General features: G+C 39.3%; 2 protein-coding genes and 1 long non-coding RNA gene across 3 annotated transcripts; 2 read left to right on the top strand and 1 right to left on the bottom strand.

Moving 5' to 3' along the window:
- Positions 1–3,383: 3,383 nt before the first annotated feature.
- Positions 3,384–16,649, bottom strand: LOC306978639 (DNA repair protein XRCC4-like). Its single transcript, XM_079577293.1, has 8 exons — positions 16,495–16,649; positions 14,808–14,950; positions 13,976–14,151; positions 8,552–8,718; positions 6,373–6,537; positions 6,093–6,172; positions 4,377–4,460; positions 3,384–3,592 (listed from the first exon to the last, which is right to left on the bottom strand). Exons 2-7 carry the CDS (start codon positions 14,944–14,946, stop codon positions 4,378–4,380), a joined length of 810 nt encoding a protein of 269 aa, XP_079433419.1. The 5' UTR covers positions 14,947–14,950; positions 16,495–16,649; the 3' UTR covers positions 3,384–3,592; position 4,377.
- A 43-nt stretch (positions 16,650–16,692) lies between these two features.
- On the top strand, positions 16,693–18,201 carry tmem167a (transmembrane protein 167A). Its single transcript, XM_079577316.1, has 4 exons — positions 16,693–16,772; positions 17,307–17,416; positions 17,550–17,584; positions 17,651–18,201. Exons 1-4 carry the CDS (start codon positions 16,770–16,772, stop codon positions 17,719–17,721), a joined length of 219 nt encoding a protein of 72 aa, XP_079433442.1. The 5' UTR covers positions 16,693–16,769; the 3' UTR covers positions 17,722–18,201.
- A 926-nt stretch (positions 18,202–19,127) lies between these two features.
- LOC306980601 lies at positions 19,128–20,961 on the top strand. Its single transcript, XR_013794042.1, has 3 exons — positions 19,128–19,354; positions 19,453–19,530; positions 20,748–20,961. It is a non-coding gene; the product is annotated as an uncharacterized lncRNA (long non-coding RNA).
- The last annotated feature ends 2,718 nt before the right edge of the window (positions 20,962–23,679 follow it).

The following is a 23,679-nucleotide window of genomic DNA, read 5'->3' as shown; positions in this document are numbered from 1 at the left end:
TTTAAATGGTTAAACATCATCACTCCAAAGTGATATAACTAGTTTAAAGTTACGGGAAGTCTGTTCACTTTATAGTTTAAACATCTTAAGTGAGTCACCTAAAAGTTAAGGTGCAGGTTACAAACAGTTGTGTAAAACTCCGTACTGTATGTGTAACTATGACCTCCGGTGGCTTTTTGGTGCCTGTAAATCACTGACTTACTTTAGTCATTTAGGGAGTGTTTGATCCTGGCGAGGTGCTGTGTGGGCCCCACGAATGCGGCGTGTATCACATGACCAATAAAGGTGGCCTGCGTCCGGACCCATGCCATCACAGACAGTGTAAAACAGCACTATTTCTGCAACTCAGAAACCTTGTCTTACCATTGAGTTAAAACTGGTTCAAAAATGAATTCAGTAGGTTATTTTTCTAAAAAATAAATAAATAAATGAAACTGCAAAACTGGTGTGGGAGAAACTCTGGGGTTTGCAGTGCTTTCCCAGGATTCAGTGAAGTCTGTGGATGTGTTTAGCAAACAAATCCCCCATTTAGAGCATAAAATGTGGTAAAATGAAGTTGCCTCTGGACAGACAGTAACCGTGATCCTTTGGAGCCAACAGTGGAGGTCCAGACCACTGATGGTGATCTTTCAGCTTTAGCACAAAGGCCATGAGAGGTGAGCGACAGTAGACACCCCATGTTCTTTCAGGGAAAGTCAATGTGCAGTGATGTTTTTGTCTTACCATTGGCCTAAGACATGATTTGCTTGCACTGGAATTAAACAAAAATGTAACAAGCTACGACAACAAGTGTTAAGAAAATTATTTGCTTCACTTGGTCCATATTGTACTTGTGATTTTACAAATTAGAATAAAATACACTGTGGGCCTGATTTACAAAACCAGGTGCTAATTTGCAAGTTCTTGCAGATGCCATTTTATAAAGTCTGTCTACAAAACCAAGATCCATCCAAAATGGTATTTATTCCCAAAACCATATTTATTATTATCATTCATGAAAAGTCCCACTGATTTTTCAGGATCTCTTTTCCGGGGGAATCCTGGATTATGAGGAGAAAGTTATGGTAACTGTTTTTAGTGGTAGGGAAAACCTGTTAAAAAAAAAATTAAAAACTGTACCGGCTCAAACCTGGGGCCCTCTTTCTGTGAGGTAAGTGCCCCCTTGCTAAGTAAATTTACTGATCCAGCTTTGTATTTTCTATTCCTCCAATCTACAGCAGAAATTAAAATATTTTATTTCGAAAGCAGACATGTTTAGAGACCAGCCTGTTGTGTTGAAAGGAAGCCAAAAGTCACAAGAGAACAGCCCATTCTTACGTCATGGCATTTGCCAACAAAGTTCAGTTGACGCATGTGGTGGGAAACACTGGAGTGTATCTCCAATATTCTGGGATTTACTTAGACCCTCCTTTTCACAGAATTTTGATGGACCAACTGGCAGTTTTTATGAGCAAATAAGAGCAATGACAGTCATGACATATGACCGAAACATGTGTGTGTCTGAATGACAAATCTTTGGTGCATTCAGACCCGGAGAGCTTTGACCACAGCAGATGGGTGTGTTGGGAAGGCATTGGATCCCCACACAAGAACAAAGTGCCTATATGCCTGTATGTTGTGTTTTGGCACAGATGTTTGTCAGATAATGGTGACATGCATTTCCAGCAGTGTGAACTTTATAACTGTGGGAAATAAATTTGGTTTGATTGGTTTTAGCCTTAAGTTTTAAACGTTTTTGAGCGGAATGTGCAATAAAATGTGGGCTGTACAAAAATGATATAAATTTTATGTGAAACAAGGGCTCCTTTGGTTTGATTATGGATCCACTCAACAAAAATGGGATAATCTTAAATCACAGGAAGAGCTCCTTTGTCAGATCTAATCATCAGAAAGCTCTTTTAATGACAATTGTTTTCCCTCAGCAAAACATACAGATGTGTGCCTTGAAAATCTGACAACTGTAACAGAGATCAGAGTATTTTACTAAACAAGCACAAATTGTTACGATTTAGACATTGTTTCAGTTGCTACCAACAGCGTGGCAGGGACCATTAATACGCTGTATATTTAATCAGCTTGTAAAGGTCAGTTTTATGATTCACTAATGAAAACCATGTCGTATTCCCACTGGGATCTAAAGAAGCTGCAGGTAATGCAAGATGACATGTCTGAGCCAGTGAAAGCAGGAGATTTTATAGGTGTGGAAAAAAAAGAAAAAGATAAAATGCCCAAGACATTTTTGAACACAGCACACATATCTTAGTAAAAAAAAAAAAAAAACATACAACACTGATTGTTTTTCAATTAAATATTTATTATCAAGCAGTACAAAATGTGTTGAACAAAACTTCCACAAAGGTTGCACTGTCTCATGGCTGAAACAGGAAAAGCTGTGCTTTCATAAATGGACAGGGTGCTACAGGTGCACACAGTAAGTAAATGATGATGATGAACAAGTCACTCTCTTTTTAACCCTTTAACCTTATGTGCTGAAACTTCACATGAACATCCTCAGCTTTAATTTAAGACTGTGTGTTGTGTCATTCAGAAGATATATATACTATAGAACCAAATATGTACAGTGCAGAGAAAAAGTAAGTACACAAAGTCTCACATTTTGGCCTAAATTGGTCACTAAATGTGGTCTGATCTTCAAAATCACAAGAATGATTAAACAGTGTCTGCCTGAACTAATGCAATTTATACCAAACATTTACATTTGATCATATTTTTATTGGCCACAACATGTAAACATTCACAGGAGTACACCGCCTGATCAGCCAGCTATTTCATACAGGGGTTCACTTACTTATTCCATGCATGTTGTGAATGTCTCAGGTTTTTCTTTCCAGACCCTGAGGTAACAAAACAGCCCCACACCACTATTCTCCTGCTCTAGACTTCACAGTGAGGATAGCGTTTTGATGTTGATGTGCTGTTCCATTTGTCCTCCACACATGACGTTGTGTGTTCCTCCCAAACTATTCAACTTTGATTTGCGAAAGATGGATGCTCCACAGCACTACTGGAAAAATATACTGCGGACAGTTGGATCCAAAGGTGAATAGTTTGGGAGGAACACACATCGTCATGGGTGGAGGAAAAATGGAACTGGACATCAACATCAAAACGCTATGCTCATTTTGAAGTATGGTGCAGGCAGAATCAGGGAGTGGGGCTGTTTTGTTGCCTCAGGGCCTGGACAACGTGCTGTCACCAATCACCAATCACGTTTATCACGTTTAATTTTGGCAGAAATGTGAGAAAGTCCAGATGGTGTACTTACTTTTTGTTGGCACTGTATAACCAATGTAAAGCTGTGTAATTTCCTAATTAGTTGGTATCGACTAGTATCTTACTGTAAACTAAACAAAAAAAATGGATACAACAAAGTCTTGTCTCTGTGAAAGTGTGACATTCCTATAGGGATTATTAAAGCCGTAAAGCGTGTGTTGAAGGATTATCCCGCCGGCCACCTGTGGTTATTCACTGACATCTATAACATAAACGACACAGCGAGGTCCAAGAGTCAGAGGAGCAGTGCTTAAAGACTATCAGTCTACTGAGTTCATGACTGTGATGACCCCGGGACCTATAGTTGGCAGCAGAGGAGAAGACAACAAACAAAACCTCATCAACATCTGGCGTCATGTATATAAATAGAAAATACCATAAATGCGAGTTTAACGAGCAAAATCAATTACATGCTGTGTAATCCTATTTGGAAATGAAAAGAACGAACGAAGGAGAGTTGACAAAGGGTATAGTCTTCGATGCTTTGTTTTGACTATCAGTTTTTGTTGCAGCAGACTTCACAGCAGTTGTTCTGTGCTGGTCCACGAGAAAAAAGGACAAATAAACGAGACACTTTGGAGGGAAACTGCTTCGGTATATTTAGTAGTTATTTTTGTATATAGTAGTTTTTTAATATTTAATATTTATATTTAATTAATATTTATTATTTATTTAATATTTTTTATTTTAATAGTGCAGATATTTTACCTGAAGAATAGGTTTAAGCTAAAGATTTTACCAGTCTTCATACAGTTCAAGTCAAAAGAAACACGATAGAAAAACATAGAAAGATAGAAGTAAAGTTGTTGTGTTTATTTAATAATCCACTGGACGAGGTTATAAAGGGAAGAGAAACATGTTAAAACTTGACCAGGACACGATAATTTAAACCTTTGTTAAACCTTTTACATGATAATTAATTCTGAATTGAAGGACATATTGTACTTTTTGTGTTAGTTTTAAGTGTACTTGTATGTATAATGTATTTGTCCAACTATTTAGCTTGTTATATGCAACTATAAAAACTTGCTGATGACATCTTGGGATTATTTTGTGCTTTCTTCAGATCAGTGAGTGAATACCTCAGGAGAGTGGCTCTGGTTGTTGACTTGCTTCAGAGGAACAACTCTGGTCAACAAGAATCCCATGGCAAACCAGATTTCGGCCTAAACACAACAACAAATGAATGAAGTTAATATATGTATAAAGGATTTGAGTGACAGTTACAAACTAAGGTCCAAGTGTTGTAGATCTTATGGCTTTTACGTTGTTAAAGACAACCTTGTGGATCCTGAACACCTAAACTAAAGATAGGCAAAATCAGAAAGAATCTGGCATTCCATACACGTCTGATCTGGAACCCATTCATTTGCTCGAAGTTTGTCCTTAAGCTGTGAGACTTAACAAATGCAACATGACAGATTAAAAGGGGCACCTAAAGGCTTCTGGAAATGTTCACGTTATTATTAAATCTGATCCACTTGATAATACGTATAATAGCTTTAAGTGAAAAGCTCTTGTCTCACTCTCACTGATCCCCAAAGTCACACATTTCCACCTGGCTCACTCTCCTCTATCTCATTCTAACTCTGGTGATGGCTCCTGTGCTGCCTCTATCAGCAAAGCTCCAGGGGACAAAAAACCCCCAAGAGGAAGCAGGTCAAAGACTGTTATTCCTCATCTTGTCAGGACGGAGGAGTATGAAACCACAGCCTTGAGCAAATGGCTCAACTAAGGTCAAGTATGAGGGGAAGAGTCCTTCATCTGTTAAGTTGGCTGAGTGGTAAAATTTACATAGAGGAACTACACTGGAAATACATCCCATGATCTGATTTCTTTGTTTTTGTCTCTTTTTGCCATTCAAGCTGTGGTAATCAAGTTATTTTCTTGTGAGAGTAAACTTCATTTGGCCCCATATATCTTCATTGTAAACACAACATTTGTGGAAGAAAAACAGACCATGTGTGCTGTTGTGCATCTAAATGTAGTCCATTTTCCTCCAGTGTGAATCAGGAAGTCAAAAGCACAATTTCACTCAACTACCTGCCCTTCAAAGGTTTGATAATGGAGTAATTCAGATAGTGCAGCTTTAATTGAATAAAAGTGCAACACAAAGATACATTTTCAAATGAGAACGATCATTTGTTATGTGCATGTAAACAAAATTCTCAACGAGATGTTGGTTGGAAAGTAAAAGTTAAAACATTTCATTCAACAGCTTCTACTTTTCTTATTTTAACTGAAATAAACTGAAGGAGAGCGATTATGCGCAATGTCCATCCTCCTTTCATCTTAGGAAGCAGCAGAGCTGAAGGTGTTAGCATGTGTGAACTTACGGTAAAGCATAGCCCACTTGGCCACTTCTCAAATGAACAGTCCCCCTGGGCCTTTAAGCTCGGCTCCAAAGACAAACGAAGCCATTGAGAGAACAACAGAAGCCTTACGCAAAAGATATTGGAGGGGGTATGAATCAGTGTGTGCTATGACATCACGCTAGTGCTCTGTGATGCAGACCACCTAACTGCAAGTCGTATTGAAACAATCATTGCGCACGTTGGTTCGTGGGGTTTTAGCTCAGTCGTACAGTTTCCCAGAACTCTGCACCCACAAGTAATGGCTGGTGTGGCTGTTTAATCCAATTCAATTACCCAGTTTATTAGAAAATAAAAGCTGAAAGAGTGGAGCTATGGCCTATGACATTACAAGCAAATGTTGTAGTTTTACATTTTTTCATAGACATCTTTAATTCGATTTTAATGCTCTTTATTCAAAGGCAACAGATACAATTTGCAATGTACCTGTGATGAGAAGTGTTGGATCTTGATAATACTGATCTTCCATTGTGTCAGTGCTGCCATTGTCATCACCAGATGGATCCCTAATTGAGGCAACAATAAGAACAACTTAAACTAGCAATTCACCAATGATAACAAGACAGTTGTGTGTAAATGAATGATGAGGATAAATGTATGCTGGGTCAGGATTTCAGACAAATTATAATTTATCACTCAAACTGATTGTGGACGGAAAAAAAAAAATCTCAATATTTAATCAAATATAATGTTGAATGCTGCACACCTTTGCCTCCTCAGTTTGGCTTTGGGCTGGTCATCATTCTGTTGCAGGGCCCGGACAGCTTCCTGAAGCTCTCGGATCCTGGACTTTTTGTCGTTGAGGATCATGACAAAACGGGAGTACATTTGCTTCTCTAGAACATTCTTAGTTTTAACGCAAGAGTCCAACCTGGTAACACACAGATATATGGTCAATTCAGATTCCTGTGATTAACCATAAGCGTAATTCACAAAGAGGTACGGCACGGTGGTTGGCCTTTGTGCCTCACAGCCTGAACGTCCCGGGCCTTTCTGTGTGGAGTTTGCATGGTAAATGGTAAATGGTCTCAACTTATATAGCGCTTTTCCACCTACATTAGGCACTCAAAGCGCTTTACAGCAAGGATCCACTCACCCATTCATACACCAATGTACGCAGACACTGGGGGCAATGTGGGTGAAGTGTCTTGCCCAAGGACACAACGACAATGTGCACTTTCAGGAGGTGGGATTCGAACCCGCGACCTTCCAATCATGAGACGACCCTCTCTACCATCTGCGCCACTGTCGCCCCGTGTCGCATGTGTCTGCGTTGGTTTCCTCCAGGTACTCTGGTTTCCCCTAAGACTAAAAACATGTACAATACTTAAAGAGTAACTAAACACCAAATCCACTTTTTTTTGCTGATAAACGGTCTAAATGGTTGTTGAATAGAGTTAGCTACATGTCCCAGTCAATATGTTGACATTTGGGGCAAACTTGTTCAAAATCTCACTTTAGTGTCTAAAACCGCATGGTTCGCGCCCCCTACTGGTTTCACGCAGCAACTACATTTGATATTTTGCGGTTGGAGGAGAGTGTGTCCACGGCGTCCACAAAACGTCATCAGTTCTGCCTCTGTGCCTCTGTGGCCCCGCCCACACACGCCTCCGCCTCCGTCACGTAGCAACCAGGACACGCGTCTCGCACACACCGCCTGAGCTCATGAGTCAAACCAGTAGATGGCGCCCCTGCGATGCTCACACTTCGGCCGAGGTGGCGTAGAGGAATAAATCCCTTAGAAAAGCTGCTGTGCGATGCTCTCTCTCTGTTCGCAGTCACTGACAGCGAGCGAGTCGTCTACCAGAGGCGATCTTTTTTTTTTTCGTAGGATAGTTGCTACTATGATGCGCGGGTTGCGGGTTCCACCGTCGACTTTACAGCAGGTTTTTGGCGTAAATATACGTCGGATTTTCATAAAACAAGCAGCGTTTTGCAGCTTGTGATCCAGAGAACGCTTTTGTGGAGCTCATATCTCCTGTTTTCCACCGTATGTGTGACTGTGTGTGACTTCGCGTTAGGCCGACCTCTGCTCTCTTCCTCTCTCCCTCTTGCCCAGCGCTCTTCGGAGGGAGAGAGAGAGAGCGCGCGCGATGACACGCCGGTACTGTTCATACGGATCATATTTGTAACGCGTAATATTTAATGGTTGCGAGTGCGGGGCGGGGCGGGTTGTAAAAATAGAACAACGTTGCGGGGCGGGCTGGGTCGGGTTAGAACCTGCCCCAAATGAAAAAACCCTGACCCGCGCATCACTAGTTGCTACATCAAGCAATCACAAGTCATGAGAATGTACCAACTCTCCTACGAAAAAATAAACCTTGCGCACAGTGGTGACACCGGTAACAGCAGTCTGTCAGTCCTGTCAGATCTAGGGGCTTGGTCTGAGACTGTCAACAGAGCAGACCCCGCCTACACACTCACCCCCCTCGTCTCCCCCAAAGCCTCCGAGACCACCCCTTTCTCAGCAATTTTTGACTTTAGTTTGTGGGTGGGGAAAGGCTCTGCCACGCCCGTTGAGTTGCACTTTAAATCCTTTAGTCAGGTGATTGTGACCATTAGCCTGGCTCTGCATGTGGAGATGGCTCCCGGGACGCCTGCCTACTGTGGCTGCCCACTGTGGCTGCCCACCGCTCCTACAGGTTGCCCCCACACCTTTGGAGGATGGGTCAAAATGCAGTGAAAGAATTTCCCCACAGGGATTAAAAAAGAACCATTTAATTTAACTAATCCTCAAATCATGTGTGTGCCCATAATTATGAATAATGAAACCCAGATATTACAAAAATCACATGGCACATTGGTGACTGGGTGGAACACAAGACAGAAAATGTGTGGAATATTCAAATTTAGAAAGAACAAGTATACAGATTGTTGTATCTTACTCTTTAAGTATTTGGCTGTGTTCACATCGGAGTTTGCGATTCTCCTGTAAAAGCTGGGAATTTGTTGCCTCCAGATGTAAGTGCCGCTTAAGGGATTGACCAATCATCTCCCGGTTTAGCTCCAGGGGGTCTGGTGCTGGCTGAAGCTCGACAGAGCCCAGATTAACCTAAGGGAAAGGAGGAACAAACACAGACCAACAAAAGCAAATAAGATTACTCTGATAACATTCAGAAAATGATGGCAGCTGTAAATATAGTCATAAAGTATCCGCCTGCACCAGTAAAGTGCCTGCAGAGTCCTCCCTCCAGGGTCGTCTGGGTGACAAGTGGACAGATAGTTGAAGCTTTAAACACATAAACAGCTTTTATGTTGCAGTGTATGTCCTTGTAGCATTCCAATGATGTGTTTATGGTAGTACATTTTGCCATAAGACATGTATTTTATGTTTTAGAAATGATATTTAGACCTAGAGTTCTCAAAGTGGGGAGAGATGATTTCAAGAAAATATTTGGAATTTGGAAATCAAGCCACATATCGTGAAATGTTTTTTACTTGAAATTATAAATACTAATTATACAATTCCTGACCAAAAGAAAAAAGTCGCCACAAAGAAAACAGTCACATGCTCTGTTATTTTGTTGGACCACCTTTAGCGCCGATTAGCCTTCAGCATGCATTCGCTGTGGAATTGTTTCAATAAGCTTCTGCAATGTCAAAAGATCCAAGATTTTTACTAGTGATGGGAGAGTGTGACCACTGTGCAAAGCCTTCTCCAGCACATCCCAAAGATTCTCAATGGACTCTGTGGTGGCTAATCCATGTGTGACAAGGATGTCTTATGCTCCCTAAACCACTCTTTCACAATGTGAGAGTGATGAATCCTGGCATTGTCATCTTGGAATATGCCCGTGCTATGGAAGAAGAAATTGATTGATGGAATAACCTGTTCATTCAGGATGGTAAGTTAGTCTGCTGAGCTGAACTTATTTGGGTGCATAGTGTTGTTGAACCTAGACCTGACCAACAGCAGCAACCGCAGATCATAACAGTTGAATAAATCAAAGCGGCAACAGTGTGTTTTATAGTGGGGGGTTGTTGGTTTGGTGATTTTCGGGGTCACAGCCTAAAAGGTTTGGGAATCCCTGATCTAGACCACAGAGCAGAGTTTCAACAGCCAATGTAAAGCCTCTCTGAGTGTCCAGAAAAGCTGATGATATTTAATGTCATAAACACTTCACATTTGAGAGTGAAATCAGAGTTTAACTTTATTAATTTTAGAAGATGCCCGTGAAGTCTGAACATGAGAGTAATCATTTTTAATCCATTAAAAAAAGTATATTTTGTGACCATTAAAATTGTCATGTCGATTTGACCAGAATAAATTGCGGACCTGAATCAGCATTTGCACTTCAGTGTTGTCTCAAGATCTTTGCCAATAAGAAGATGTCTCAAAGATTAGGTCAGAATGTGTCTGAGGTCTGACACTTTAGGGAATGATGAGTGTGTTTCTCTGTCTGAGAAAGATACAGGGTGAATTGAGCATTTTGCTCTGAGTCACTCAAGTTTCCTGTGCTCTGTTCCTCTTTGATGACACATTTGAATCACAGGTAGGTTTTAGCTGCAATCGCACATTCCTCATTGGATTCATATCATGGAGGTCAGCCACAGGCTCAAATGAAAAAACAAAAAAAGCACAAATATTTCAGATAAAAGGTGAAGACACTGTGCTCCGCCATGCATTTAAAATTAGCACACAATATTTTGCTGGGAAAAGAAAAAAGCACTGTTAACTGTAAACTATTGTTTCAACTAAAAAAAATAATAATTCCAAGAGCTGCCAAGTCCAGTACAGCCTGTACTTTCATTGTCAGTTTCTTATATGGACTTTAAACAGCTGAGGATGAAACAAAAGAGTATAGACAACTACTTAAAGCATTTGTACTACTTAGTAAAGTGGCACGGCAGCGTGTCATCTTGTGAGCAGAGGGTCAGTGGTTCAAATCCTGCAGGTGCACACTTCGCCTCCAGTGTCTGACAATGGGTGAGTGGCTCCTTCATGTAAAGCGGTTTGAGTGCCAAATATAGGTAGAGAAGGGCAATATAAATGTGACCATTTAAACATCATCATCGTCAATTAAAAATTGTTGATACTACATACATCTTAGATATAAAACAATTGTATATCAGAGTTCTATGTGATTCTATGAATTACTAGTGATTCTATGAATTACTAGTGATTCTACTGTATGAATTACTAGTGATACGTGATATACAGTGGGGAAAAAAGTATTTGGTCAGTTTCACACAGACATTCTATTGGATTTTGGCCAAATACTTTTTTTCCCCACTGTTTATGATGTTTGTGTATTAAGCTGTTATGTCAACCTAAGAAATAAAATTAACTGAATTGTCTTGAAAAGATTAACCGAATTAAGGCTCTTAAATTGTAATGATTTGTAGCTGTGAGTTTAATGAATCAACAACTTCAAATAGAATACAATGTGAAGATTTCTCGGCAGCTCATGGAATTATTAATTTTTAGCTAGAACAATAGTTTTATTACATTTTACAGTCAGGGTGCTGCATCCTCTTTGATCGTATTAGAGGTCATAAACATCACCAATCTTCAAAAGGCCCCATAAAATTCATGTCATTTTTGTCCTGAGTGGACGGTGTCCTGACAGGCCACACAGCTGTTTCACACAGCTGCCTAACCTGTGCAGTGTGCCTGTGAGTATGAATGGACATTTGTCAAAAATAAAAACACACAAGGTCCTAGACTTCAGCAAACACACTGTGTATTAAAGCTCCATACTTCTCCACTTTGTACAGAATACCCCGAGGAATATTTAAAATAAATAATGGACCAGTTCTTTTGCTTGTTTGTTTTAAATAATTAAGTCTAAAAGCTCAAAAGCTTACAATGCCCTATACTTATAATCGGAATATAGACATTTTGAACATCTTTTCATCTTCTCTTCTCAAAATCTGCACGTGCTTCAAGTGAAGCAGTCTTTCAGTTGTAAATCAGCCACACTCTAACAGCTTAAGTGAAGACACTGACACTGTGAGTTCTGTAATGTTTCCACATTTACAGTAGGACAAGGCCACACTATAATTACGGAGCCTGTCAGCAGCTAGGTTAAACACCGTTCATCTTTCTGACATTAATATCCCTTCTTTGTCATTAGTTTCTCTGAGTAGATGCTTTACAGTTTTTAAACCATACAAAAACTGTTTTCCCTCAAAAACCCTTGAAAAATCTGTGACAAAGCGCACTTTAGACTGTTGTTTTATGAATGAACTCCTTAAAATTAAACAATCCCTGTTTTCTTTTCATTTATTCAGTGTATTTTCTTAAACCGCTGTTTAGCCCCTGAGACTCTAGAGAGAAGTCCTAGAGTCAGTGCCAGTGTGTGGGAGGTCAGAGCATCCCAAATGCTGTGCGATGGTTCTCTTTATGTTCTTATCTTTTTCCTATAATTGCAACATAATTGATACAACATAAGCAAACAAAGGGAGACAAAAATTAAGGAGTATTGATTGTTGTGTTCAAAACTTTGTTGGTATGTGAGTGTGTGGTCTATTTGTTTGTGTGCCTTGAATTGATCTCAGAGCTTTAGGTCAAGCTGCAGATGGAGAAAGGGAAACGTAGGTGTGGAGTTTCAAAAGAGCACTTTGAGAGAAAACAATGACATGCCACACAGGGCACCGCACACAAGGCTTTCATTATCAGAGGCCTTTTCATTCAAACATTCTGTTCACTATCATCAAATTGAAGTCGAAGTCCAGATTTCAATTCCAGCAAGAAAGAGTTCTTAAGAGTTAAGACTGGTGCCCCTAGTAAAGATAAAAATGATAAACCTCCCTTAGACAATTAGCAGCACTACCCAGCAGTAATTAAGAGCACTGGGAAAGTGTAACACTGGACTTCACAATGGCCATTAAACAACACCCACAATGCACAGTTGTATTTTCTGTAAACTTTGAACATTGAACATTGAAATACAGATCAAAGATTATGACAACTAAAATGATTTCATCATTGATCATTTGTATAACTGCAACAGTGCACAACGCAGAGAGGAGAGTTTGCATAAACTAGGTGACAGCTCTCTGAATGCTGTTCAATGTACTGACTGTAATGTAATGAAATACATATATTTCTGTACTTTACTCACACAAAACGTGTCTCTCTATTGGCCGTCTGAAGAGCTGTACACTACTCTACTAAGAACATCCAAATTACACTCATCATTACAACTTCCAAGGTCATTTTCATAAATCTTTGTCACATTGATATCACCAGCTGTTGAGAGTAGTCCTCCCTTTCATCTATTGTCAGGGGAAACATGTCTCATTTTTAGAGATTCTGTGTAGCCTTAAATTATACGCTGAGAAAATATGTTACACTTTTAACCTGTGACAGGCTCAAAAACTCAAGGAGACCAAATGGGAAGAACAAAAAACAGGTGTGTGGAGTAGTTTGCCTTGGTCTTTATAGATTTTTGCATTTGCCCCACACAGGCTGCTTCACGGTAATCAAGTACTGAGTGATTCTGGTGCTCTTTTTACTAGCCAAAGCAGTTGGATTGTCTTTCAGGAAGATATTAAAGATATATATTTTTTTTAAATAATGTCTGAATAAACTATTAAAAGGTTATGGTTGCAAATGTATATATACATAAAGGTCCCTTACATAAACATAAAGGGACCTTATATATAAGGTTCCTTTAAGAAATCACCAGTTCCAGGACCCAATTCACATTCTAGTTGAAGAATAACAGTAAAATCCACTCAGTGGCACGGCTTTGTAGTGTTCTTTGCTTAGGATTGCAGATGCAAAAACATCTCTTCTGAAGCAGCAGATAGCCCTGTCCTTTCACTGACGTAAGAAGAACTGGACAACTTTTCCATTACAAGACTGCATAAGCGCAAGCTGACTACTACTGTCTGTGATGATTTTCATTCGGTTCCACAAGACCCTTTAGTTGGTTGGATGTACTTTATTTTCCATCCTCTTTATGTTTGAGTCCTATGTTAGCTATGTATCTATGCAATTCTAAATCTATAGCAATGATGCTGAAGTGAGAAGGAAAAAAAATTATGGATTCTAAAATAATGTTATTTATTTGACCAAGCTCCATAACTGAGTCCTAGCCAGGAGGTGTGTCTTTTGAAATCAACTCCATTGGAGAGAAACTATAAAGCTTATCTTTTTAACAGCCCCTTTTATTTTACAGCCCACCATTAGATGTAGTTTTCCTCGGGGTACAGTAAGGATGCAGTGGAATGCAATGTAAATTTACTGAAAACAAAAGTGTCTTTAAACCACAGATCTTTATCCTCATTTCCATATTTGATCTTGATAAAATGTCAAAGTCAATCATTTCAAGTGTTGTAAAAATGTATGTATTGCTTACCGAGACATTGGCAGACATCTTCTGATACAAAAGGTGATCAGCTGTGAGTTGGAATGAAAACTTGGTCTTCTCTCTTTCTCTCTCATCTTGGACTAAAGCCTGATGAAGCTCTTCAACATAGCAGTCTCTGGACATTCCAGTGTCACTGGCACCTTTTGTGACCTCTTCTTCTGAAACTAAACAGAACATTAACAGCGTTAAGCTGTTACCTTTACATATACATTTAATATTATTAAATAAAAAAAAGCAGATTACAGCATTTTTGACACCTCACTATTCTTATTTCAACATGCTGCAAAGAAGACTTTGAGCATAGATCGGTATTTAAGTATAAAAATGTACCTGTACTTAATGCCTGAGGGGGACATATAAAAGTACAACTTCCATGACACCTGAGGAGAATGTCATCAGCTGCAGCACAGCTGCTCACAGAGGGTCCCAATTAAGACATCAAACACACAAAGACTGACTATCCAGAAGCCTGTTCAGAGCTCCCACAACCCCGTGTCTGCCTGTCAACTGTGCAGATGGACCGCAATAGAAAACTAAGAGAGACCTGTTATATTCCAGGTGTCCTCGAAGAAAATACTCTCATGTGCTTAGGTAACCAGACAAGCACACTGACGGACACCACAATGCCAACCTTGTACAATTTAATATTTGGTTCATCTGTAGCTGCCAATCTTGTAAAACTTGGAAAATATATATATATATACTGTATATTTCAAAAAAGAAAGACATTTAATATAACACCTAATAACACCTAATACAAACAGATTGCTAGAAATCATTGTATCCCAAAAGCAGATTAAATTAATTAGTAAATGTTTACCTTCGCCAATCCATGCTGCGGAGCCATTGGTTAGAACAATCGTGAATCCAGCACCAAGGTCACGGGACCAATCTACTCGCAGGAAGTATGGGATGTGTGGGTCATTGCTTATGAGAATCTGGTGAACAGCACCGCTCATATTTCTGTTCAAAAGAAAAGGTAGAAACAGAAAAAAAAAAAGAATTGATTCAGATTGTGACTAGTCAGCTATTATAACAAATTGCGTATTTACAAATTGATAATAACTATTGGTTAAAACACAGGTTCTATCATACAAACAGTGTAACGATTAAGTCAAAATGGCACAAGAAGATGATTTTTATGAATAATACTTTTTATTTATTAAAAACAAATCTAAATCATGGGTCCACAGTCAGTATAATTTCAAAAGAATGAGACACATTTCAAAGGAATATTATATGAACTGTTTAACTGGCAAAATAACAACTGACAAGTCGACTAATATAAAGCTGCTCTCACACGTATTTGTTATTGAATTTGTGGAGATATAATGCTAGAAAGGCACAGGATTAGTTTTTTAAAGGCACACTCATTTACACATCACCATATATGTAAAGTCTATGTATCATTGTATCCTGCTCAGAGGTCATGATACAGCAAACAAACAAAAAACTTTCTGTAATTGTCCAAAAGTAACAACACAATGTGCTTCTTGGGAAACTTTTACTTGATTACGGATGTCCAGACAAGACAGAATATGTGATTATTGCTTTCTTGCACAGTGAGAGGTAAACTACACATCACTCCAGTTAAATACAGGGCAGTGAAGAAAGAGGGAAACCATGTTTAATTAGCAGTTGGCCAAGCTGGACATGTTTGCAAAAATGAAAATGAACCCCTCTTGGACACTGGGCATTAGTTACGATGCGACTGGGCTTTGATAATTTTTGTCCGTCATAAAAGAGAAAATGGTGATGGTAAATAGGGGTTTGTGTTTTTTATATTGCTGAACTCGTGCACAAAGTTGAGTCTTGATGGTGAATGAAGGGTTGTTCCTGGATGAGGGGGCCGCTCAAGTCAAGGGGCTGAAAGGCTCAACTTTAACCTCATAAAACAAATCCAGCTACTCATTAGTTACTGTAACATCTGTTGCACAGGGATGATGACCCTGTGGTAATGACAGAAGAACAACCCAATTAAATAAACTGTTGTCTGTCAGGAATGGTGAACTTAACAAACCTTCAGTGCGGCCAGTTTTCCAATTAAATACATACTGTAATTAGACACTATAGATGGATTTAGTGAATTACACAACGCTGAGTTCGGTTGTCGGACTACCACAGCTAAATATGCATAATGTTCACGTTGACATATTTGCAAATTAAAGGTTTGTTTATTCTTTGCATTCTTACCATTTTTAACATGAGTTATTCTACATTATACCATGCACTGCAAATTTAAACAGAACATGTTAAAATTAGGCAGTAATTACATGTTCATGTCTAGCAATTGACATAAATATGTAGCTGATTGACAAAGGTCATGAAATGAAAATAGAGTACACTGGTGAACTGTGAAATACTTATGGAAGGCATTATAAATATACTGTGCATCTTGCAATTAGCACGAGGAAGGTTACCAGTATAATAACAATGTATGAATCTTCTGGATTACTTGAGAAACTCAATGTTTACACTGAACGTGTGACTACATGTGATATACTTACGAAATAAGCTAAAAGGCTAAGTTACGGAAGTTTGAAGTGCAGGTGACAAAGGCACAGTCCTAAATACACTGGAGTGGCTTCATCGGTGACTCGCTTGCGGACTGAATGGAGCAGAAATTACAAAGCCATGCGAAAGGAAACTGCTGAAGCTTCTATGGCTTCTTCAACACGATCAACCAATCATCACCGGCGTACTACGTCATATACGTAACCGGGGTTACGTAACGTGAGGTCACCAAAAGGGAAGTGTGATGTGGCTTTGACTCGCAACGAAAATGGTAAGTTTGTTTGTTTGTTTATAATGCACCCTGCTTCATGTTATCTAAACACAACCGCCGTGTGTAGTATATATTGTTCACCTGGCGATTCTTGATAAGTACTTGATTGCATTTGTTATAATAGCAAAACACCGGTAAGCCTTGCTAGCATTAGCGTTAGCTACTTTCACTGATGGAGATTTAACTTAGGTTTTGACAACTTGCTTGCTGCTTGAATCATTGTTTGTTGTTTAACATTTTTACCCCATGCACGACACTGTCCACCTCCTAGATTATTCTTTCATTCGTAATGCAGCCAGTTAACTTAGCTTGATAGATGGGCATGCCACGTAGTAGGTTAACATTCATTGTTTACATTGCTGTAAATATTTACTACAAACAGTAGCAGAGACGCACAATATTGTATTTTTTTTTTCATCATCATCTGTCATCTTAATTACAATTCATAGTATTAAATAGTTGTGTGGTTGCTAAAACACCAACATGATATATTTACCATTATTTTATTTAACTGTAACTTTACCTATCTTGCAGTCAGCCATCTTCAACTTTCAATCACTTCTCACAGTGATCCTTCTCCTGATCTGCACTTGTGCCTACATCAGAGCTCTGGCACCCAGCCTCTTAGACAAGAACAAGACAGGGTATGTATGGGGCATCACAAAATGTTTTTTTCTACATCACAACCAATGCTTTAATTGGTTGTAATTATTTGTATGTACTGAAAGCTACAACAAAGTAATGCAAATATTATTTTTTTGTTCCCCCCTTCCCTAGGCTCTTGGGAATTTTCTGGAAATGTGCCAGAATAGGTATGAATGTTTTGTGTGTTTTTAGTATGGTTGATCACTGCTGATTTGTATTTTCCTCTTCCATAGGGGAGCGAAAAAGTCCCTGGGTGGCCTGCTGTTGTGTCATCATGGCTTTTAGCATATTGTTTCTGCAGTAACAAAAGAAGAGCAACAAAATGTGAAAGTCACTACTTATAAGTGAAGAAAATCAAGGCTATAAGGCTAAAGACACACACACACACAAGAACTCTGGAGGTTTGTCATTGGTTAAAAAAAAGTTGGACCTTGTCATCACCAATCACCATGTGTGGCTGTGTTCGCAGACGGTGTTTATTATTCAACTTAGACTTCCTGTGTTTACTAATGTACACCATTAACTGTATGTGAACAATGGGGGCCAATTCTTTGTCATCTGCTTTTATGCAATTGCTGTAAATCACTATTTGACAGAATAATGGGGAACAAGAGGATATGTTTGTCAAAACATTTCAGTAACAGTCCATGCTTTATTATAACCATATTTAAAACTCCCGATAATAAATATTGTTTACAAAAAATGCAATTTTAGCTCACTTCATAGTATGTCGTTTTTCAATCTTGTTTTTTTTTTTTTGGATCATTTTCAACATTGTGTGTCCTGCATTTTTTTTTGTATAAATGCAGAATGGTAATGGTTTTCCACAAAATGAAATTACCCCTTTTGTTTTGTCAGAAGGGGTTGTTTTTAAGTCATTTTGCCACTATTTATTAAACCTTTTGAAAAAAAAAACTGGAAGCTTTTTTTTCTTCTTTGAGTTAAATGCATGCTGCCATCTCCTTGATGGTAAAGTAACCGCTTCTGTATTGGATTCTGCAATTGGTGACTTCCTATCAATCTCCTCGCCCTAACCGGACCAGACACTGTCCCACACAGATTTACACTCCTGTGACTTGTGATCTAAATACAGCTTGTGACTTGTTGACGTTGCCACCTTTGATACTCCCATCACTGATGGCGTTCCAATTCCTAACGCCCCCTCAGTCCCTTGTTAGGAACCGGAGCTCCAGTATTAGCATCCATCTGTTTGAGCTAAGATAAAGCATCAAGTGAAGTCTGTCGGTAAAGTAGATATCAGTGGGCAGTGACGCAGATACAGGAGAGAAGAGCAGGAAGCTCTCAAGACCACTGACTCTATCTTGAGGAGCAGAGATACTGCTGAAAATAGTCCTTCAGCAATGTTAAGGAAACGTAAGAGATGGAAGTGATCTATTAGACAACTATTCTAGTATTACATTTATAGAAGTTCTTATTTTTGCATATTTGGATATACCCATAAGATTTTAACACAATTTGCCATGAGCATCAAAGTCAGTCTGAGATTGTAACCGAAAATGTCATTGTTATTTGTTTCCCTATTTACTTATTTGCATCTAATATAAGCAGATGGTGCTGCTTCTTGTCATTTTGCTCTGAGTTTGAAACTCCTGCAGCTGAGTGCATCACAGTGTTCAAAAATCTCACACTCTTCTAAGTATCTGGAGAGGCACGTTAAACCGCACTTACAATTTAAAATGAAAATTTGTGAAACATGTCCCTTGTACAGGCTACTGACTTCCTCAGGCTATGCAAAGATGATACATCCAAAACTGCTCCACGCTAGTCTGCAGCATATGCCCACTGTATGTATTGTCCAGTCACCAAGAATAAAAAGTCTACATTTCCCTCCACACTTGAACACAGCAGTTTGGATTTTTGTTTTGTTTTTTCTAAGGTGACATGGACAACTGTTGCCCAATATCTGATGCTTCTGAGTATAATCTGCAGTATTGCCCTTTGACGTAAAGAGCCTCATGGGGAAGTGTTGCATAGTGTTGATGACTACCAAAATCCCTCTATCACTTCCAGGAAGACTGGGAGTTGTTTCCACTCCAGAAGTAGAGAGGGGCTTGGAGCTGCACCCGGCACAGTTCCAGACATGAGCTAAAACGTGAGCCCCTCTCCCTCTAGCTGCCATAGGAACCAACATACACACTGAGTCATGGACAGTGCTTTTGGGTTTATATTTTGGCTAAACTATATTAGCTTGCTTTAATGTTGTTTATATTCTACAGCTTTGTTTAAGTGTATTTTAGTAATGGAACGAATACTATAAGACTATATAGGCATGCATTAGAAGAATACAGTTAAAATATGACAACACAGTGAGTGTATTTCCAGATGGGCAGGTGTTAGCAGCAGATATGAGTGTGGACAAACCACATAGTGCATAATCACTAATGCATAAATGAAATAATCTGTAATTTAAACAAATAAAGGACATTTTTGCTCGCAGAGGACCCCAAATATCCCTGAAAAAACATCAGAATCATCAGTGGTATCATCATTTGGCCTTCTCTGTGTTAGAGCCATAAGTGGCATCTCTTTAAAATCAATAATTAATTGGCTAATTAGCTGATGTCTAGATGAGGAAAAGGATATGCACTGTTCACCAGGTTGAATACATTAGATTTCACTGAAGGAGCTGAGAAAAAGCTTGACTTTTCACACAAACAATCCCACTCACCGTTGTTTATTTTGTAGGGGGAAAAAAAACTTAGACACCATGACTTAATACGTGCCACATCCTGTATTTGCTGGAGGAATGCAGCTTTAATTTATTCCCTTTTTAAAACTAATTGTTAATTTCTGCTAGACATCCTTTGAAAAATCCAAAATAATGTAAAGAGGGAGGGATTTTGACAGAGGTAGTGAAATGTCAGTGGCCAGGGGTTCAGTCTCAGTTGCGATGAGTGCCTGCTAACACTGTCTCCCTGGGCAAGAGAGACACTTCACCTAGTACAAGTGATTGGATGGGCTTGGGACAGATTAACAAGCCACACCTCAGTCAGTCCAATAGCAACTGTGACTACAATGTAACAGAAAAACAAGTATAACAGCAAAACACAGATCAAAACTGGCGAATACACCCCTCATTCACCCCACAATATTCCTGCACTGCCTTAACTGGCCATGGAGTTCACCAGGAACTAAAACTGCATCATGATTGCAACCCCAAACACATATCTTCAAACAAAAGTTGGAGATACATAAGGTCTCTATAGAGTACGGGGTCAATGGTCAAATTGTCCGATGTGAGGCAGTTTGTGACCATGTTTTTGAAAGGCGCTGTACAAGTATTTTCCTTCCTTTCCTAACATCCACCAGGTCTGTGGAGTTCTCATGGAGGAGAGGAAGTGGAGTCCAGTGGCAACCTGTGAAGCTCCAACTAACTTTATGGAAAAAAGGGTTGAGGCAGTGCCGGAAAATACTGGCGTCAATCCAAAATATTGACTTTCAATTAGGACATTTTCACTGAGAGGTGTACTCACTTTTTGCACCATCAGTTTTGACATTAATAGCTGTGTATTGAGATATTATGAGGGGAAATTAAAATCACACCGTTATGCAAGCTGCACGTACCATTTTATATTGTAGCAAAGCGTCATTTCTTCAGTGTGGTTCCATGAAAAAGATAGAATGAAACGTTTGCGGAAATGTTCGGGGTGTTCTTACTTTCTGTGAGGTTCTGTATTTGACATAGTGGGGCACAACCACGACCCCGCGATGCTCATATTCAATATTTAATGAGACTTGCCGTGGGAGATCACAGGCTAATCTGCTGTGTGTTAAATAAATATTTTGCCCAGATGAGACATGTTTTTCAGTTGTGGTGGGAGAGGAGTGCTCCACAATGGCTCCTCTGTCCAGGCCTTTCAGACATGACTCAGGCGCAGACAGGGAGAGGACGCTCATGTACTGCAGCTCTGTGCTCAGCTGTTGACGCTTAGCAACAGCAGCATCAACATATTCACCATCATGCTTCTGTTTTTGCATTATGACATGAACTTCAGTGGCAGGATCATAAACTTGTTCTTTTTTAAAGCTCTTTCTTAATGGGATCCATATAAATAAACAACTGGGCTTCAAACTTCATTGGTCATTTGTGTAATTTCTGCTTTGGGACAAACAGTTTTAATGTATGTACAGTAGAGTCCCCTCTGGAGCCAGGAAGAGTGAGTGTCTTGCAAGTGCTAAAGGGCCATTATCAAAACTAAGAAAAACCCCCAAGAATAAACCTGTTCCAAATTAGGGAATAAAATAATGATTCTAAAGAAACTCTGGGACTGAAACAGGGTTGAACATGATCTTCAATAAAATTACAGTTGCAAAAGGATCTTAAGCCCACACTGCACTTAATTGTGCAGCTTTACGGATGCTAGATTTAATTTTTTTAAAGCAGGTTTTCTGAAAATATCCAGGCTGAATGTCAGTTTATTGTTTTTCATCAGTTCTTTTAATGAATGTGTATATTAGGCATTGAAGGATTGAATGAAGCTACGTGCAGCAGGCATGTGTTTTGATACTTTGTAATGCTGTCACACACCCATCTGACTCAATACTTTAAAACAGCTCTAAGTGGTGAAAATGGTCACTGGCGGTTTACAAAGGGCTCAAGAAATGTTTTAAAGCTAAACATTGACAAGAGGATGTTAGTTTTATCAAAAAGAAATATATCTTTGTTTACGCTCACCCACATCTGTTTAAAAGGAAACAGCTCTTTAAGATGAGGTAATACATGCTTTGCCACCTGTTTGCCAAAGAAAGAGACATTTTTACAATGACAAGTACATTTATTTAGACATTTATTCCCTCCTGGAACCGCCACGTTAAAGGGGTTTGAGCACCCGGATGAACCTGGGGGCTCTGTTGTCGGGGTCTTTGTGCCCCAGGTAGGGTCTCCTATGGCAAACCGGTCCAAGTTGACGGGTCAGACAAAGAGCGGTTCAGACGCCCGTTATGAAAGCCCGGTTAGAATCGTCAGGCCGTCCTTCTGTGGACCCGCCAACTGCAGGAGGGGCCATGGGGTGCAATGTGATTTGGGCAGCTCCAACGGCTGCCCCACGACCCGGAAACGGATAAGTGGAAGAAGATGTTTGGATGGATGAATTTATTTAGACAAGTTGACAGTAAATTTAGGGTGAAGACAAACTGATTCTGCTGGCTGTGTTTTCATTAGCACATGCAGGTTTTTAAGCTCTTGCAGTGCCTTGTGCCTGGATACTTCTTTTACATGTGTTAATTCCCAAATCTGCAGCACAAAACTACTGTACTTTATCCCTGGATTTAAATCAATCAATAAATAAACAAACAAACAGTGTATGGATTTGAAGATTCAGTGCAATAATACTATGCGCCAAGGCAACAAGCACAAATGTAGTTGTTCCCATGGCTTGCATTTGGTTTTGATTAGGCAACATGTAAACAGTTCTTGTAACAGAGAAGAGTCTAACGCAAACAGCTGATTTACTGTTGCTAATAAAGTCCCCGCCGCGTATTAAAGTTGAGAGGATAATGATCAGTGATGTGCTCTGTCCACTGTACAAAAGACTCATTATGTTTTCCTTTCTCATGTCCCACTCATGCATACAAAGGCTTTGGGAAATCATGAACATATGTTCACTAAAAAACTTTTCAAAAACAATTGTTTGTTTATGACGCTTTGAAAGCAGTACCGGTCATTCTCTGAATGAAGCAGACAAAACAGTTCTGCAGTGCTCCCAAGAGTGTTATATTTTGTGGCATGGATGCGTCATAGTGGGAATCTGCCCATGATGTGTCACATGACAACAATGACAGCCGGGCCTGAGGTGAATGGCAAAGGATTCCCCCAAATCACAGTTTCACAAACTGAGCCACAAACCAACAGCTCAACAAGATATTTCACAACATGCGATTCAGTGATAAACAGCTGGGAGGATTTATATGCACCAATTTCACAAAAATCTGAAGCAATTTATCCATCAAGCTGACAGTTAGTGAAGAAACTAGGAAATCACTTTGGTCTGGCTGTATATTACACATTTGTATAACACAGCGAAACACTGAAGAACAGATTAATATGGAGTTTACTCCAGAATATACATTTACAATTTCTACATTTCCCACGCCGCTTCTATACCAGTGTTAATTTTGACAACATATTTTATTTTAGTTTTAGTCTTAGTCTTTTGACTAAAATGTAATTTAATTTTAGTCGAGATTTAGTCAAAAAGAACGTTTCAATTTTAGTCTAGTTTTAGTCGACTAAAATTGCATG

Source organism: Gobius niger (assembly GCF_951799975.1).
Source record: "Gobius niger genome assembly, chromosome: 1".
Lineage (NCBI taxonomy): Eukaryota > Metazoa > Chordata > Actinopteri > Gobiiformes > Gobiidae > Gobius > Gobius niger.
The sequence above is the reverse complement of the archived record's forward strand: the minus strand, read 5'-3'. Positions and strand labels throughout refer to the sequence as shown.